Source organism: Myotis daubentonii, chromosome 19, assembly GCF_963259705.1.
Source record: "Myotis daubentonii chromosome 19, mMyoDau2.1, whole genome shotgun sequence".
Classification (NCBI taxonomy): domain Eukaryota; kingdom Metazoa; phylum Chordata; class Mammalia; order Chiroptera; family Vespertilionidae; genus Myotis; species Myotis daubentonii.
The window spans coordinates 25,901,027-25,919,199 of record NC_081858.1 but is presented as its reverse complement, the minus strand read 5'-3'; the positions used below and the strand labels follow the sequence as shown (position 1 = coordinate 25,919,199).

Sequence of the window (18,173 nt, the reverse complement as noted above, 5' to 3'; positions counted from 1 at the left end):
TTTAATTCAAACTGCTATTTATTCATTGGTAACCTCGGATGAGTCTTTGCTGTGCCCTAAGCCTCAGTTTCAACAGAAACCAGGAGGTTGGACTAAATCAGTGACTCTGAACACCAAAACCTTTCTTCAAGTCAGATTTCACCTGGAAGCCTAATACTCAATGGGCCTGGGGGCTCCCTCCCCATGAAGCCTGACAGAACAGCAGGAAAAACGTGACACTAATCTAAGGCCCTTCATCTCTAAGTCAGCACTCCATACCCCCTGCTGCCCCTTCCCCAGGCCATCTATCTCCCAGACAAAGGGGCTGAGCTGATGGATCCCTCATATCCCACACTGGTCGCAGCATTGACTAGAGAACCTGAACCCAGGGGCTAAACAACGGTCTGTGGGTGAAAATGACACATTTATTTAGTTTTAAATGGTCACTGAGGCTACAGCAGAATCAGTGCTATTACAATAGGCAGGCACTTACTGTCAGAAGCAACACTGTATTTCGTAACAGCATCCAAGTCCCCTTGGTCACATGTTTGTTTTCTTTTAATCTTATAAATCAATCGGGAGGCAGTTAAAGGCCAATTTTAAATGCCAATATAAAACAAGTGTCACTGAAAATACAACTGAAATGCAACTGTTATGAGCACTATAAGAAAGTTAACTCAGAACTCAGGTATGAGTCACCTGAGTCAAAAGACTAAGTGGTAAATAAAATACAAGAGCAGCATTTAAAACTTTTAATTCCCATTTTAGAGGGTGCCCTTTCCCCTTCCCATACCTTTCCTGCCTCTGTCTGAGCCTAGAAAGAGCCTGTTTGACGGGTTGGCAGCTGGTATCTGCATGGAATGAACTCTACACACAGGAGGGGAACAAAGGGTTGGTGCTGGTTATGTGCTCAGGACATGTTGGAGTCAGAGGCTTAGGAGGGCTGCCTCCTACTCCTGCCTCCAGAAATCTTGTCAGTAACTCAGCTTAGAACACATGTTCTTAGAAAATGTAACTAAGCAGCTGGGACTCCTGCTATGTTATGCAAAGTTCAGATGGAGTGTCAGGGCTCTGAAACCTCTGGTTATGAGAGCCCAGGCCCTTTTTTGAACCCTGCTACTAGCCCTATCTCCGCTGATGCAATCGGGTGGTGCAGCTGGGGACAGGTCACTCAAGCCAGCTAATGAAATCCTGAGAAAGCACCTTTAAATCAGTTTTCATTCTTAAAGGGTCAATAGAGGTCAGGGCTAGGGTTAACAACTTCAGCAGGCACGGATCTCCTACTCTCAATGTGCAGCAGCCACGTATATCTAGGACAATTGCCTGTAATCTTAATTCCCACTTGATATTCTTTGATAGCTAGAAATTACTTAACAAATCCTAAATAATTTCCACTTTGTTCATTCTCCTTTAAATCTGCCACAGTACCTTTTTAATTCTTAGAATATTCTTTGTTAACATAAGAATGAACAGGGAGCATATTAGCAAAATTACTGAAGAAATAATTTTCTATACATCCTCACTAGGAAAACCCAGTGGATTAAGGCAGCCCTATCATTTTGGGGACTGGGATAAGGAGGCCAAAGTATAGAAAGAAGGGAAATACTGATTGAGTACCAGGATAGGAAAACTCAGAGCAGCTGAGTTGCTGGTACTGCCCCATTCCTTCAGACCAAGTTCCTCCGCATGATGGACGGCCTGAAGAAAGCTGGCCTTGTCCTTGACCCGTTCTCCACATAGAGCCATCTTCACGGGGCAAGTCCTTGCCTTCAACCCACGCTGTGCAGGTCTCTGCAGCTCTCCACCTGTGGCATCAACAGCCTTGCTAGGTTCTATTGGTGTTTGAACTCACTGAGGATTAAGCCATTAGACCTCAGGAACTGCAGGGGCTGTGTGTAGACACACCTTGGCTATGAGACAGATTTTTTACAAATTGGTCTGAACACAGACTGGTGGGCTCCGTGCTGGACTGAAGGCAGCTGAGACAGCAGCTTCTCCTCCCAGAAGACAGGCTAATTCTCAAACGTGGGTGGAAGGCACTTGCAGCTTTCACGCTAGAACCAGCTGAGCTGCTTTTAAGTGCATGTGTTCTAGGCAGAGAGTACATTTATCCAGAAATTGACCCTGGAAAGCCTGCCTCAGAGTTAAGGCCCTCCGAGCAGGTCCCTTTTCAACAACGCCCAACCAGCACAGCATGGAGATAGTGGGCTGGGGCCCCCAGAGCTGAGCACCCCTACCCACCGGCCTTCCCAAGGGACAAACTGCATAACAGTGACACACGGGGAAAGACAATCCCCTCTCTGTGAAGAGGAAGAGCTAGCCAAGACATGATTAGAAGCTATGGCCTTGCTGGCTGGTTGCATACCTAAGAAACAGATTCTCTCCTCTGTGGAGGGAGGAAAGAGACCCCTAGTTAGACACATAATCCAATCACATCCCATTCAGTTTCTGTCTAAAGTCTCTCATTCAAGAACAGACAAAAGCACTATCTTTTTTTGTTAGTCCTCACTAGATTTTTCCCCCTACTGATTTTTAGAGAGTGGAAGGGAGGGGGAGAGACAGAGAGAGACACGTGGATTGGTTGCTTCCCAACTGGGGCCAGGGATCCAGCCTGCAACCAAAGTACATACCCTTGACTGGAATTGAACCTGTGACCCCTCAGTTCCCGGGCTGATGCTGTAATCACAGAACAAACCAGCTAGCCATCCTCCCCCCCCCCCCCCCCCAACATCTTTCACTCCACTGGGTAGGGGTGCCCTGAAATCAGAGCAGCAGCAAAAAAAAAAGCTTGGAGGCCAGAGGTAGTTTTAATTACTATTGATGCTCAGTTCTTCAGATGAGGAAGAACCACTTGCTTGTTACGGAGCCTGACGGCTGCTTTTTTAGCTTTGGAAGCGAATGTTAGGGGCAAAACCACCATGGAAATGTGTTTCAGTGCTTGGGCATCATGGTACAGTTCCTTGCCAAGGTCCGGAGTTGAAATCTAGTTTTCCTTTGCCAAAGTCCAGGTTCCCAGCAGCACTTCAAACTGCTTCTGTGTAAGATGGAAAAGGGATAAAGGGGGGATAAACCAGAAGGAAAAAATCGGAACGTGTTAGCAAACGCTACCATGCGGAACACTAAACTTTATTCACTTTATTTATATATTTAACAGTTCTAAAGTATTTACTTCTTGCTTTGACAAAAAATGAAAAATATAGGAGCACTGACTGACTCCTCTTTAGGAAAAAGGGGTTATATGTACAGCTACGGAGAGTTACGGCTCCTCCTTTACATACAAAGGAAAATATTAAAAAAGTGCTTCATTGATCAAAAAAGGGCTAAGAGCTGCAAGCATTTATTCACACTGTACATCAGACCCAAGAAACCCGTATCATAACCTCTTGGCACCTGTCACTAAGAAATGCACAATATCAGTTAGACTGACTTCTCCCTATCTGCACGGGAAGACCACACAGAGTGTGGAGAACGACACCCTGTTTCACGAAATTCAAACTCCGCAACCTGCTGCCACTGGGAAGTTGGGCTCGTGCTCAGGTGCTCTTGGCTTTGCCTGGATTGGTTGCTCCAGGGATGGCTTCTGGGCCCCATCTTAATAATGTCCAGGCACACACAGGAGCCACCTTCCTGAGACAGAGCTTGTCTTGGAACAGGGAACTGCTTCCAGAAAGCATCAGAAGAGTTCCCTGGTCTCATCCCCACCACTCACCACAATCCGCCTTGTGACCACTTAGCAGCTTTAGCAGACCCAAGCGTGGCCCTACCCACAAAAGGGAGGGCAGGCACAAAACATGGATGCCAACCAAGATTACAATGCACAAACCTAAACTCTCCACCCCTTCCCCATACCCACCTCCACCACAAATATTCTTGATTTAAGGCTCTTTTGGGACCACATCAAAGCTCACTGAGGGGAGGTGCCCTGAATTGCTTACGGGCTGTGTCACTTCTCTAAGGACTGCAGAGTCACCGAGTGGGCCCTCACTCTGCCAGCAGCACAGGAGCAGGGCAGGAGGAGGAAGGCTGATTGTATGGGACACGCCCCATTTCCAGAGGCTTGAACTCTAAAAGGCTGATTCTACCCCTTAAGGGGGAGGTCCATGATTTGTTTGCTTTGGGAGTGGGGGATTTTGGGAACCCTGAGTCTGGATTTCCATGTGCTAGCCAAGGACGAGATTGTTTGGGGGACCAGGTGCCTGGGCTCAGGGCAGGCTTTGGCCTTGGCCACAGCAACAGCACTCTGGCCAGTCTGCACGTTTATGCCTGAGAGTGGGAAGCATGGGAAGCACGACACAGCCTGGCGAAGGGAGCCATAGATCAAGTTAAACACAATCCCACGGGGAGAGCATGCTGACCACCCATCTCCAGCCCCTCCCCTCTCACTTGCCTCAGAACAACATACGCCTTCCTTCCCCCGAAAGCCAATCTCATCTGTCTGTAGGTGGGACTGGTCCCTTGCAGGAGGGAGAGGGCACCCAGGGTAATGCTCTTAGGGGAAGATGCTTCCAGCCAGCTCTGATGTGGCGTGAGGAAGGTCACAAATGTTAGCCCTGGCTCTTCCCCATACATTATCTCAGGCCTCCACTCCCGACTCTGACCAGCCTCCTTCCATCCTGAGAAACCAAGCCAACCCTCAGCATCGCCTAACAACAGGCGGCTCTACAGTTACTTGGGGCCTGGCAATCTCTGGCATTCCATTACATTTTTTTTTCCTTTTTTTTTTTTTTTCCCTCAAGACAACCAGGGGAGCATGGAAAGGGGAGATTTAAAAACAAACAAAAAAAAAAAAAACAGGAAAGAAAAATCAATCTACAATCCAGTGGTACATCCCAAATTTCTGTCACTCTGCACAGGTGGTTCCAAGCCCCCATTCCAAAGTGCACGGGCCTCTCGGTCTGCCAGGCTGCGTGGGCCTGTCAGAGGAACAGCAGCTTGGCCTCTGCCTGCCCCAGGTCACGTAGCTTCAGTTTGAAGTGGCAGCAATGGGCTTATCCAGTTCAAGGTCAATGCTGGAGCTCGTGGGATGTAGGCTGCTATAGCAAGACTTGCATACTCGACTGGGTTCAAAGAGCTGCTGGCTGGGAACTGGAACCTTCTGATTACAACAACTGGAGCAGAATACATTCCCACAATTCCTTGAGGTGAGGAGAAGAAACAAAACAAAATTAGTTTTGGTAGCAGATATGGGTGGGGGAACCAACTTCAGAAGACAGGACTTAGTTGTGTGCAATTCAAATGTGCTGGAGACTCCTCTAAGAGTGAACTTGCATTTGTCTAGCCAAGAAAAAGCCAAGCAGAGAGGGGATCCCTACCTATCAGTCACAGCCTCATCACTATGGCTCAAGGTTACGAGGTCAACAGGAGGATGTTGCTCATGAGAGATCTGTGAAAGCAAATGAGCCCAGGGCAGAAGCAGCTGCGAACTATGGGCAGTCCGGGCCCAGAAATCCAGTGGCCACACCCACCTGGGCAACAGCCTCTCTGTAGCGTGTGATCACAGAGAGGCCAGAGGCCAGTGGAACTCCCATAAGCCCTGCAGATGAGAGAAAGTACCCTGCCCAGCGGGGGAGTGAGGAGCCTTGCCCAAAGGACCACTGCCCCAGAGGCTCCCAGGCAGCAACAGCAACATGGAGAATAGATTGCTGCCACCTAGGACTGCTCTGCGCCCGGCATGCAAAGCCAGAGACAAGCAACCAGTGACAGACACATGCTCAGGGTGAAATGACAAGAACACAGATGAACACACATGCCCTTAGTAGATAGGTATCAGTCAATTATGGCTCCCTCCCCTGCCCCCATGCAACTCCAGGGACTATCCACTCTACCTGAAGGCCTGTCTTGTACCCAGGCCTCATGCCTCCCCTCTCCTCCACTTGAAAGCCCACCTCCGCACACCCAAACAAGACACCTCTTCACAGCTAACGGGAAAGGAACTGGCAGAGGATGTGTTTCTGCCCACCTTACAAACCCACTTTTGATGGGCCTTACAGGACAAACCAATCCCAATAAGCGAAGAACAGGAGATTCCAAGGAGCTTAACACAGCTCGCCAAAGATTTGGGGAAAGCAGCAAAGGGAAATTCTTCTTAGCCAACATCACTCACTGTTTTTTCATTTACGTTCCTTAGAATGCAAACCCAGTACTGGTTTAAGGACCAGCTAGGCACAGAGGAGAGAATACTGAATATCTTTTCAGGACAAAAACCACAAAAGGAAAAGACACAGGGTAATGGAAGGACAGAAAACTAAAACACACAAAACTTTTTCTAGAATACAGTAAGTATTTCACAACTCTGTTCTGAAAAGCATGTCAGCAAGAACCTGTGGTTACACAGAAATATTACCTCAATCCGTTTCTGAATATTTACATTTATTTAACACACCTGCTAGAGTTCAGCTCAAAAGCCTGGCATAAATTTGATCAGTTAAGCTTTTCAATCTGACTTCAGGGGATCCTGATAGACCCTATGTGGAGTCTTCCCTTAAAGTCTTTCATGTTAAAACAATTCTCTGGAAAGACAACCTCTGTTCATTTCCGGTCTCTTTTAAAAAGAGCAGTGATGCTGTTTGACTTAGAAGTCATTAGCATTATTCTGGCATCTCAGAGAATGATTGGCCACCCCAAAAAAACTCTAAACATCCAACAGGTTATCCCACAAGACCTGCTGAAGCACCGCTTCTTGTCACAAGCAAGATGGCGGAGTTGACCTGTGCAGTCAGGATGGGAGTGCAGGGCTGCAGCCTGACTCAGCCCTAATGGTCTGCTCAGCTGGCTGCTTTGGTTCTCCCGGAAGCCCGCCTGCCTGCCTGTGCTCCCAGCCCCAGGTTACATCCCAATGAGTGCGGAGAGGGGGAAATGGCGCGTTAGTGTGAAGTTATTGTAGATATGCAGACATCACAGACAGGTTGTTGCAAATGCTCACCACGTTTGATCAACACGGTCAGTGTCCCTGCAAGGAGGGGAGAAAGAGCTCAGAGGAGAAGCCAACCAAAGACATTTGGGCTTGGGGTGCAGGGTAGGGAGATATATAGTCCTAGAGGTATCATTACTACACAAAGAGGTGACTCCATTTTTTTGTCTGGGATCACTCAGGTGTGTAAGCTATACCACGATTCATATAAACTTCCTATACCAAGAACACTGACCATCCTCTAGTCATCACCCCAGGTGGGGCAAAGCATCAGTAGCAACTCACTACCCAACCAAGAAGGAAGGAAGAAGTCAGCCTAAAGGACTAGACTGTCCTCCGCTGTCCAGCTACTATCCCCAGCTACTTTTGCTCACCACTAGCAAAAGGAAACCAAGTTTGGGGTCAGGAAATAGGATAAGAAGTAGGAAAAATGAAGTTCCCTGCCCACAACTGGAGAACTATTGTGCTCATAGCAGCCATGTTGAATGGGAAGAAGTTTTATTTGAGGAATAAGAAATGGTGATTTGAGAGGTGGCTATTGCTCCACCAATCCAGGAAGCAAAACAAAAAGGGACATAATTTGCACATTTCAAAATTCAGTCATGGTCATTCTGAACTGGAAGAAAGACACCAAATGCAGTTCTGCAAACACCAATTTCAGAGGCACAAAGCATGAGTTAGAAGTCCTGTGGACCAGGGGGCCTGTCTTAAGACAGAACACAGCCAGCCAGATGCCTGCATCTCTCATCTACAGGCTCCATGGACCAAATCTCAACCCCACACCCTGGCCCACCACACCCCCAAGTGGCACCTGCAATGGTGTTTCCTGCTGGCGAGCCAGAAGGCGCTGTCACACGCATAGCAGTGGGCAGCCAGGTGGTCAGGGAGCCAACGTGTCATCTGTAAAACAGATGGGGCCAGATTAGTAACAGGAAATGGGCCATCCAGCTGTTGCCAGCAGAGCCATGCTGGGGGCAGCAAGAGTCACAAAGACCGTACTGTCTCTGGGGGCACCAGACCAGCAGGTCTGATGTCAGCAGTACAAGAAAGGCGTCCAAATCATTTTCCTGGAGGGGACTCCAAACTCCCCTGAGATAAAATGGCAGGCAGCAGCAACTTGGGTCACTATGAGAGCTGGGAAAGCTCCAGTTCATACAGGCAATGAGGAGAGAGGGCCAGCTCGCTGAGTCTCCCTGGCTCAATAATTCTAGGCTCCATGGGATCCATGGGGATTCACAGGCGCGGAGATTCACAGAGGCTCAAGGCTAAGAGTGCTATGAGGTGATTCCTTGCCCAGGGGAAGGGGTTAGGGATGGGGGTGGAGAAGAACTGCAAAACAGTTGCATGGATGGCACTCAGAACAGGGGCTGAGCCTGTACCTCCGTGTCCTGTTTATCCACCTGCTCCCAGCTGGCTTCAGAGAAAATCTCTGTGCTGCAGCGAGACAAAGAGTTCTGATCCAGATTGCTTTCCGAGTCGGGGATTGAAGTCTGTTGGCAAACAAACACAGCTGAAGAGAATGAACCTGGTCTCCTTCCTGAAGAAGAAGAAAGGGCTTGGAAAAGAGGAGGGAGCACTGGGGACTTTGGGTGGGCCTTGGTGTTAGGGCTGCCGAATCTAGGTACAGTACATAGCCATCAAGAACTGGGTTGAGCAGGTGCAGAGACAGGGCTGAGCTCAGCTGGAAGAGAGATACACAGTTCTAAGGCTGTGTGCAGTGATTCTGGGCCTTGGATTCCAGGAAGTGAATGGGGCAGAAGTGACCAGGAAGGAGTGGGAACTCAGTGTCAGCTGCTCCAGTGGGCCTGTCAATCCAACCCTGCCACTTACATCTGTGTGTTGAAACTGAGTGCTTTGGGCCTGTCCTCCTTTCTCTGAAGGACTCTTGGGAAAATGAGAAATCATCATTAGTGTGAAGGAAAAACTGAGAAGTCAGTTTTAATTGAAAGTCATTGATGAGCCCGCCTTTAATGTACGCTGACTGCCTCAGAGCCAGATTCACACTTGTCCATCAACACCGAGTACTTGAACATTAGCACACCCAGTAAGAGAGAGCCTCCTTGATAATCTCCCCTCAGGTACCCCCACTTTGTTCCCAGGCCCCATCATTGCTAACTTCACAGCGCTAGAAATCAATCACTTCTCCATTTCTACTGCCGTCACCTGCCACAGAGTAGATATATCAAAGAACTAAACCCGCGCCGGTACAGCCCAGGTGGGGTGGGTAGGTGGGTGGGTGGTGCTACCAGGATAGGACAAGCACTACCATTTAATAGGAATAGTTGACATTACCCTCCAAATGTCATTCTGCCCAGGAGTTTATGCCCTTAACTATGATCCTCCCTCCAAAGAGTCTTGACTGACCATGTATGAGTGCTCGCTCTCTTCCTTATTCTAACTGCTGACTAGGACCCCCGTGGAAGGTAAGCAAGGCAGAAAAGAGAGGCAGACTGCCATTCGCATGGCTGCCTTTCCAATTCTTTGAGAAATCTGTACAATCACCATGCACCCGTCACAAAGGGTGTCCAGCCTCAGTGTGCCCTGCTTCCCGGGGTGGCTGTGAAGCGCCGGATACTCACCACCTCGTCCCCAAAGTCCCCGTTGAAGCGCAGAGAGCTGGTCAGATACTGGCTCTCCAGGCGACTCCTCAGCTCCTGGACTTGTTTCTTCAAGGTCTCCACTTCCTGTTGGTGGCCTGACTCAATCTGACGCAGGCGCTGTTGGATAGTGTCCGTATACACAGGCATGCCATCGTCGTCCAGGTGGCTGCGAGAAGGCTGGTCAGGGCTGCCAGTTGCAGATGGCCTCCCTGTCTGGCTATGTAGCCACTTGTGGTGCAAGTTCCTCGAGTGTAAGTGGGCAGAGCTGCAGCTTATAGCAGAGAGCTGGCAGCTCAGTGAGTCCTTGCTCCTACCAGCCTCCCCATTGGCACAATGCCCGTTGGGGGTGGGGTACTCCTGGAGGGTGCTAAGCCCTGGGGGCTGCTCGGAGGCCTTATTTTCAGTCTCTGGGACACCGTTGCACACAAGTCCCTCTTTACATTCAGCTACAGGCAAGGCACAAGGAGAACGTGCTGGGCTGTGGGTGCTGCCAGGGGAAGTCCTCTGCACCACAGATCCCACTTGGGGCCTCTCGGCCAGGCTCTTCTCTGGAGGCCTGGGTTCCACAGCTTGAGGAAACACGTCCTTGCCACTGAGCCTGCCACTGTTTACCAGGAAAGGTCTATGAGGAAGCCCACTTTCCGACTTCACTTTATCTTCCATTAACATGTCCAAAGAGCTGTCTATGCTTGGTCCTCTGCCCTCAAATGGGACTTGCGAGAGCAGCGGAGAACTTGACTGTGAGGTACCATAACCAATTTTTTCATCAACTGGGATTGTAGTCATTGCTTCCTCCCTCTCCTCTGCGATATCTCCTATTTGAGGCTGTTCTACAGGGACCTCCAGTACCTCCTCTCCCATGGGGGGCTCCTGGAGAGAGCTGGGAAGAACACTGTGCCCGCCCTGCTCATCAGGAAGACCGATGCCTGGAGGGCTCCTCAGAACAGCAGGATCCAGCGGTGGTGCTTGAGGAAGGACAATGGCTGAGTCCTCAGGGGCCTGCGCCCTGCTTTCCTTTTCTAAGAGAGCCTCCTCTGTGACCTCCTGCATCAGGACGCTCCCCCTCTGGACAGTCTCCTCTGCCCCACTCTCCTCTTTGGTGGCCTCTTGCAAAATGTTCTCCATCTGCCCCTCAGCCACTCCAGCTGCAACAGATAGTTCTGCGCCTCCCAGCACTTTGGTTGGCTTGCCCAGGCTGTCGGGATCCAGAGGCTCCTCTCCAGGACCAGCCAGGCTGCTTAACTCCAGGGAGCGCCTGTGCTGGTGCTCCTGCCACTTCTCATTCAGGCTTGGGTCGCTACTGCGCCGGCTGGCTAGAGGCACCGTGTTGTCGCAGGCTGTGGTCAGATTGTCAAATGATCTAGTCTTTGGTAGCCTAAAACAAAGGATGTGGGGGAAATGAGACTCTGAGGCTGCTCAGATGGAAAGTAGGAAACAACAGATTTTAACAAGTTGTCATTTCACAATTGGGTCCATTATAACTACTCAAGGAGCCATGGCCTCTCTGAAGTGAGGCTCAGACTGCTAGAAAGGCAAAGCTCCAGGACCAAGCCTTCTGTAAGTCTGCAGACTTCCTCCTGCACACCCTCTACCCCATGCCCAAAATACACAAATAAGCTAGTCGCAAATGCTACTTTAAGAAGTCATCCTTGTGCTCGCTTCGGCAGCACATATACTAAAATTGGAACGATACAGAGATTAGCATGGCCCCTGCAACAAGGATGACACGCAAATTCGTGAAGCGTTCCGTATTTAAAAAAAAAAAAAGAAAAAAAAAGAAGTCGTCCTTTATGATACTGTTTCTCAACTACTGGCAAAGGAAAGTGAGTGCTGCTAATTTCCGAATGTCTCTCATTTTAAATATATTTTTTATCAGTCTGAATTCAAAAAAGTTAATTCAGTGGCTGAAACTCAGGCCAGAGGGTCACAAGGAATCCAGAGGATTTACAACATCACTAAAAACTGCTCAGTGCCTGCAGCAGAGTGATGTAGTGGCAGGGCCCAATGAGGCTCTTAAATATAGCTAGTGGCCCAGAACCCTTATACCTTTCCTGAGGAAACTTCAGAGATCTAAGAAAATGTGTGGAGCCAGCCAATGTCAGCATCTCTGACCACCCCTGGGTATCCTAACAGGAATACACCACACAAGACTTAAGGCCTTGGCATCAACTCTGGGCTCACCGGCTCAGGAGTGGATCATCAGGGCTGCTGCCAGGGGCAGGGTATGGTGCACAGCTGTCATCCACAGGGGTGGACGGGGATGGGCAGGGCAGGTACACTGCACTCCACAGCATCAGGTTACGCACATGGCACACAGGGTACAGCACCTGAAGAGAGAGTAGAGGACGCAGGTTTCAGTAAGTCCTTTAGAGATGTCTAGAAGTAAAGGTCAAGAACAAGCACCATGCTTGAACAACCAGCAGTTTTTGGCAAATCTCCAAAGGAAGTTACCATAAGTGGATACAAGTCTATTTCCCAAGAGGGCCTATATAAGATTAGAGTTTTGGCAACATTTTTCACCTGAGAGTCTCCTGTAAGCATGAACACTTGAAGTGGTTTTTTTTTTAAATCCATTTCTCAGGTCACATTTACTGAAAGACTGACTCATCAGCTTAATTTGTTGCTTTTTCTACATAAGCGAGTCATTTCACTACATGGTGACCGTTCTCTGGTACAAAAAATTGGCTTCAGAAGACACTGACCTATTTTATAGGATCATTTTAATTAATCATGTGAAAAGGAGGGAAATTTCTTCCTGTATTGTTACTTCCCCAACAGGCACAGTGAAGGAGAGAGGCAGTTACGTCAAATCTTTCCTCTCTACTTAAATGTGGTGAAAAGCACAATAATAGTCCAGCAAAGCAATAAAAACTCTGACTAGCCTCCTTTTAACTTCTTTAGAATTTAAGATGCATTCTGACAAAAGACACATTACCGTATATCAGCACACTGGTGTGAGTGCCTCCTTTTCTCTGCTTAACAGAAGGTGTTCCTTTGAGGAACAAAGTCTTAGAGGGCCTGCCAATTCTCCATGTAAGCACAGAAATAAAGACACGCATGCTAACGTCACACAGTTTCTGCTCTCTGGAACAGACGCTGCTGTGGATATCACCACCGGATGACACTGTAAGGGTGCTGGAGGACAGGTGGCAGCTCCTTCTGAGCTACCAGGGGCACCCAGGGACAACTCCAGTGCTTCTGCCACTCATTGGACAGAACATGCTAGGAGTAAGTTAGCTCTGGCGGAGGTGCCAGGAAAGATTCATGTTTACAGTGGCAGAGATGTATATGAAATCAGACCACCCTGAATAAAATGTCAGAAGCAGGTCAGAGCATCACTAGAAAACAGGTCTTTCTCTCAGGACAAAGTGATAGGAAGAACATGAACCAACCCATCCAGAGACCGCAGAGATGCCTTTGAGAAAACAGTTACTACTCAAAAAGGCTCTTAAATGTCCCCACCAATAAATTCCTTCTGCTGATCAGAGAGGAAAGACTGAAGGATACATACGGCTTCTGACTGAGAGGAATACAGTAGGTTTTTGAAAGCCTTGTTGCCTGCCCGAAGCAGCGACCACACGGAGCATGTCCGTTCCTGAGTATGCTTTTCCCCTCTCTCCTTGGCGTTGTTGCACAGGAATGTTCCAAAGAGGCAGGAATAGGTATGTTGCACCAGTTTCACCTATGGGAGTCCAATGAGGCAAAATCAAGCAATAGGGTACATATTCTCTGGGGAAAGTTCTTCCCAGACATCCTTGAGAGCACTTCCGTTCACACTCGGTAAGAATGGGAAAAGCAAGTAAAATCACGCAATAGCAACCTCCTAACAGCACCAATTTCAGAGTGCCAACCCCAACCACCATGACTCCTAAATCAAAAGAGCAAAGACAGATAATTGGCATACCCACTCCTCTTGCCTCCCTGACAGTCTCTGAGGTCCTAAGTTAACAGTCACTCTCAAGAGTGACAGAGCATATAAACTGCATACAGGAGCAGGTTAGTGTGCAACCCAAGTCTGAACTGGGAGCACACTTCTAAATGGCTTTTCATTCAACAAGTGGTTACTGAGCATCTCACATACTCCAGACGTTTCTATAGGGCTGATATACATCAACTAGAGGCCTGGTGCACAAATTTGTGCACTAGTGGGGTCCCTTGGCCTGGCCTGCGGGATTGGGCCGAAACTGGCTCTCCAACATTCCCCAAGGGGTCCTGGATTGCAAGAGGGCACAGGCCAGGCCGAGGGACCCCACCGGTGCACAATCGGAGCCGGGGAAGGATGCGGGAAGTTGGCCAGCTTGGGAGGTAACATGGGAGGGCTCCAGGGTGTGTCTGGCCTGTCTCACTCAGTCCCGATTGGCCGGACCCCAGCAGCAAGCTAACCTACCGGTCAGAGCATCTGTTCCCTGGTGGTCAATGCACGTCATAGCGAACGGTTGAGCGGCTTTAGCATATCATTAGCATATTACACTTTGATTGGTTGAACAGCCAACTGGACACTTAGCATATTAGGCTTTTATTATATAGGATAATCAAGTAGCTCTCCTACCCTGACAGAGCTTATTCTAGTTGGGAAAGAGGAATGACCAGTGGTATGGACAACAATAAGGTAGAGTAAGAGGTGCGGGGCAGGGTGGGACAGCCTTCCTGGCCCAAGACTTGACAGAATGAAGAGAGGTCATGTGGGTATCTGGAAGGGAAATGCTCAGCAGAGGTGACAGCAAGCACAATGGTCTTAAGGTGAGTGTATGCTTGTGATTTCTGAGGAACAGATGGAGGCCAGAATGACTAAAGGACACTGCATAAGAAGAATGGCAGGAAATGAAGCTACACAGATAACCTCTGAGGGAGACCTGCAGGCCATCATTAAGGACTTTTACTTTTACTCTGTAAAATGGAAAGTTGGAGGTTTTTCAGCAGAGGAGTAACATGGTCTGTATTATGCTTTAGAAGGATCCCTTTGGCTGCTGGGTTAACTCTTAAATTGGGGCAGGAGGTGATGGTTTAGACGGGTGTGGAAATAGTGGAGACAGCAGTAAATCAGGTTTTAGGTGTATTTTGAAAGCAGAGCTGCAGAATCTGCTGACAGACTAAATTTGGAATGTAAAAGAAAGAGAGGAAATACAGATAGAGAAGCAGCCTACAGGCTGGGCCTGGGGCATTCCAAAATTCAGAACTGGGCAGATAAAGAGCAACTGGCAAAGGAAGCAGAAAGGACCAGCTAGTGAGGTAGAGGAGAACTAAGATACAGTGCATGCTGGAAGTCATTCGTTTCAAGAAAGAAGTGATTGAACTGCCAAATATTAATGGATCAAAGATGAAGACAGTCAAATGGTACAAACTTCCAGTTATAAAATAAGTTATGGAGATGTAATATACAGCATGGTGACTATAATTAATTAATACTGAATTGCATATTTAAAAGTTGAAAAGTTCTTGTTACAAAAAAATAACTGTATGGTGATGGATGTCAACTAGAATTATTGTGGTGCTCATTTCACAATATACACAACTATCAAATCATTAGGTTGTTTACCTGAAACTAATTATGTTACACGTCAATTACTCCTCAATTTAAAAAAAGAGATGAATGTACACAGACTGATGGAATTTTAAATAAATGGGAATTAAGTATTTTTTAAAAGATGAAGACTTAGAGCTTATCACTGGATTAGCAACATGAAGGTCACTAGGCACCTTAATAAGAATGACCCTGATAAATTAGTGGGATGAACACCTGATTGGAGTAGGTTTAAGAGAAAATGGAAAAATAAGATTTTGAGATAGTAAATGTAGAAGACTTGAGCTCTAGTGTGAGGAAATGAAATAGCTAGAGGGGGCTGCAGGACTAAGAAAAGTGTGATGAGAGCCACTACACTTTAAACCAACTCCAAGACTCTACAAACCTAGTACACCTAGATTCAAGGAATAAACACTTGTTTTTTACTGTTGTTTTAATTTTGTAAATGGGAGAAAGGATGACCCCTCTTAAATTCTAAAAAGGATACACAGATTCAAGTGAAAATGGCCCATTACCATTTTGTATTGATACCCCACAAATTTAGAAGGTCCCCAAAATGAAGAACCACATGCCCAAACTCACAAGGAATGCTTCATTGAACTCAAAAGAGCAAGGAAATTGCCTCTGAAGCTGATGCACACAGTCAAGCCACTGCAGAAACACTGGGCAACGCTCGTTGAGATCATCAGAGTTCTCCCCATGACCACACCGATCAGCGAACTTGTGACCAAAATCCAGCCACTCCATCTCCACGAGGACCTGGAAACCCTGCAGGGAAGCACACAAGAAAGACCATTTGTGCTTGTCTGTCCAGACTGTGACAGTCCTGGGCCTGGTATCACCAGCAGTGAACCCTTTCACAGCCTCCCACTAAGCCCATCAGAAGCAGCCCTGGATCCAGCCTCGAGGCCGAAGGCTGCATCCCTGATAAGATAGGTTTAAGCCAACTTCCTCATTCCCTCAACTTCGTTCCATAATCATCAAAAGGGTACTAAGCCTTTCTTGAGTTAATGTATATTTTTAGCCTCTTTCACTCACTATATGAAAGTCACTATTTTTTTAATATATTTTTTATTGATTTTTTACAGAGAGGAAGGGAGAGGGAGAGTTAGAAACATCCATGAGAAAGAAACATGGATCAGCTGCCTCCTGCACACCCCCTACTGGGGATGTGCCCGCAACCAAGATATATGCCCTTGACCGGAACCGAACCCGGGACCCTTCAGTCCACAAGTCGATGCTCTATCCACTGAGCCAAACTGGTCAGGACTGAAAGTTACTATTTTTGCCCTAACTGGTTTGGTTCAGTGGATAGAGCGTCAGTCTGCAGACTGAAGGGTCCCGGGTTTGATTCTGGTCAAGGGCACATGCCCTGGTTGAGGGCTTGATCCCCAGTAGGGGCTTGCAAAAGGCAGCCGGTCAATGATTCTCTCTCATCATTGATGTTTCTATCTCTCTCCCTTCTTCTCTGAAATCAATAAAAATATATTTTTTAAAAAGTCACTATTTTCCCCTAAATTTCTTTTTTACTTTTCAGTTTCTGTCTTTCATATTATACCTACAAAGAAAGTAATGTTTGTAAAATCTTTCCTAACCTCTGATTTACATATATTTTAGGGTACACTTATGGTTTTTCTTACATCTTTAAGCCATCAGCAGGTTATTTCAGAGTAGAGCTTTCTCCACAGAATACTGTGGTAATATTTATGACATAAGTATACCAAGATCCTTCTATAGAAGCCCCATTTTCGTGGGGCAGGGAAAACTTTTCCAAGTAGGTAGAATACAAAGGAAAATATGCTATATTCTCAATACTTTATTATCTAAGTCTGCGCAATTTAAGAGGCAAGAACTGTGGTAGGCACCACCACAATTTAGCTCAAGGTAAAAGCAATGATTTAAAACAAGAAAATTTCACTTTCATTAGACCTATCCACACAACCAAAACTGACCATAAAACCCTCTAATGTGCCCCGCCTCACACTGAAGTACCAAGTCCTACCCTTGGATGCACCCACCTCTATGGTTCGGTAATAAGGGTCCAGCAAGAGCTTAGCCAATGCCACGATCTGGGGGGTGCGGTCCCAGCCATCTGAGCAGTGCACTAGCACTGGTCGCTGATCACGATCCACAGCATGCACTACCAAAAGTGCCGACTTCAAAAGCACAGACAGGTGATGGAGCCATTTTGTGCTTTCAAGAGCTGAGAGCCAACTATAAAGGTAAAAACAGAAGGGGATAAGGGAATGCTGACTCTTCTGATTACGTCACTGTGTCATGCCAAATACCCATCAAATTAAACAGCAATTCCCAAAGACTTTCCCTTCAAATAAACATTGCCAGAGCAAACAGAAAACCCGTCTGTGTCTTTATAAAGCATGTACAAAGATGATGCCCAAACCCTACTATGCAATAGAGCAGTGGTCGCCAACCTTTCGGACCTCACGGACCACCGGCTGGCAACTGCTGCAATAGAGGAGAGCCTTAGAAATAGGGCAGCCATCAATAGGACCACCTTTTGTTTCAAAAATCTTATGGCTAATTTCCCAGAAAATTAATATTTAATATTTTTCAGTCTGTGATAGGTATATACCCAGTTTAAAAAAACATAGTTCTGGAATCTTCTCTTGAAGAAAATACAGCCACTTCTGAGATGTAAAACAAGATATTTAGATATTTATATTTAATGATCAGCAACTTTATCCAACAAGTTTTCAAAAAAAAAGTACAGGAAATTCGTTTAACAGAGACTGGATTCAGCCGGGATCCACAAGACCCTTTTTTCAAAAGGCCTTTAGGAAGTATCAGATCACAAGAATTGCCCCCCCAAGCTCTCTGATTTCTCCAAAATGCAATCAGATTTGTACTAAGACCACAGTGTAGCCCTTCAAACACTGAGTCAGAGGAGGGAATAAGTACTTCTGCGAGGGGGCTCTATAAACAACTATTAAACCTCGGGGGATGAGTGTGACTTTTTGGAATGGTCCACGGCGGGGAGGTAAATGGACTACAGAATGTAGTGTACAAGCTTTCATTTCACATGGATTAGCTTGGTCTACCAATCAGACCCTAGATCCTCAGAGGGCAGACACTGTATCTCAGGCATAGCTGAAAATCATGGGTAAAAAAAAATGAACAAACAAAAAAGCAAAACTCAATCTCA

The 18,173-nt window shown here is 47.2% G+C and overlaps 1 protein-coding gene, 2 long non-coding RNA genes and 1 other non-coding gene across 24 annotated transcripts in view; 3 read left to right on the top strand and 1 right to left on the bottom strand.

Annotated features, from left to right (window-relative positions):
- LOC132222062 (uncharacterized) overlaps nucleotides 1-18,173 on the top strand; it is a 29,684-nt gene that overhangs the window by 10,790 nt on the left and 721 nt on the right. The window lies entirely within an intron of this gene.
- Nucleotides 3,085-18,173, bottom strand: part of MTMR3 (myotubularin related protein 3) — an 82,778-nt gene continuing 67,689 nt past the window's right edge. For 8 of the 21 annotated variants that reach the window (XM_059676862.1, XM_059676861.1, XM_059676860.1 and 5 more), the window contains 10 exons: nucleotides 17,029-17,224; nucleotides 15,593-15,778; nucleotides 13,001-13,171; nucleotides 11,671-11,816; nucleotides 9,469-10,864; nucleotides 8,720-8,773; nucleotides 8,269-8,379; nucleotides 7,701-7,789; nucleotides 6,902-6,928; nucleotides 3,085-5,114 (listed from right to left, as the gene is read on the bottom strand). In XM_059676862.1, coding sequence (XP_059532845.1) covers nucleotides 4,943-5,114; nucleotides 6,902-6,928; nucleotides 7,701-7,789; nucleotides 8,269-8,379; nucleotides 8,720-8,773; nucleotides 9,469-10,864; nucleotides 11,671-11,816; nucleotides 13,001-13,171; nucleotides 15,593-15,778; nucleotides 17,029-17,224 — 2,548 coding nt within the window. In that variant the 3' untranslated portion in view covers nucleotides 3,085-4,942. Of the gene's footprint in view, nucleotides 5,115-6,901; nucleotides 6,929-7,700; nucleotides 7,790-8,268; nucleotides 8,571-8,719; nucleotides 8,774-9,468; nucleotides 10,865-11,670; nucleotides 11,817-13,000; nucleotides 13,172-15,592; nucleotides 15,779-17,028; nucleotides 17,225-18,173 lie in introns of those variants that run through there. The other 13 variants (XM_059676867.1, XM_059676869.1, XM_059676868.1 and 10 more) reach the window with 9 other exon arrangements.
- LOC132222061 (uncharacterized) lies at nucleotides 4,995-6,530 on the top strand. The gene is made up of 2 exons (XR_009450136.1): nucleotides 4,995-5,120; nucleotides 5,258-6,530. It is a non-coding gene; the product is annotated as an uncharacterized LOC132222061 (long non-coding RNA).
- LOC132222323 (U6 spliceosomal RNA) lies at nucleotides 11,141-11,245 on the top strand. The gene has a single exon (XR_009450192.1). It is a non-coding gene; the product is annotated as a U6 spliceosomal RNA (small nuclear RNA).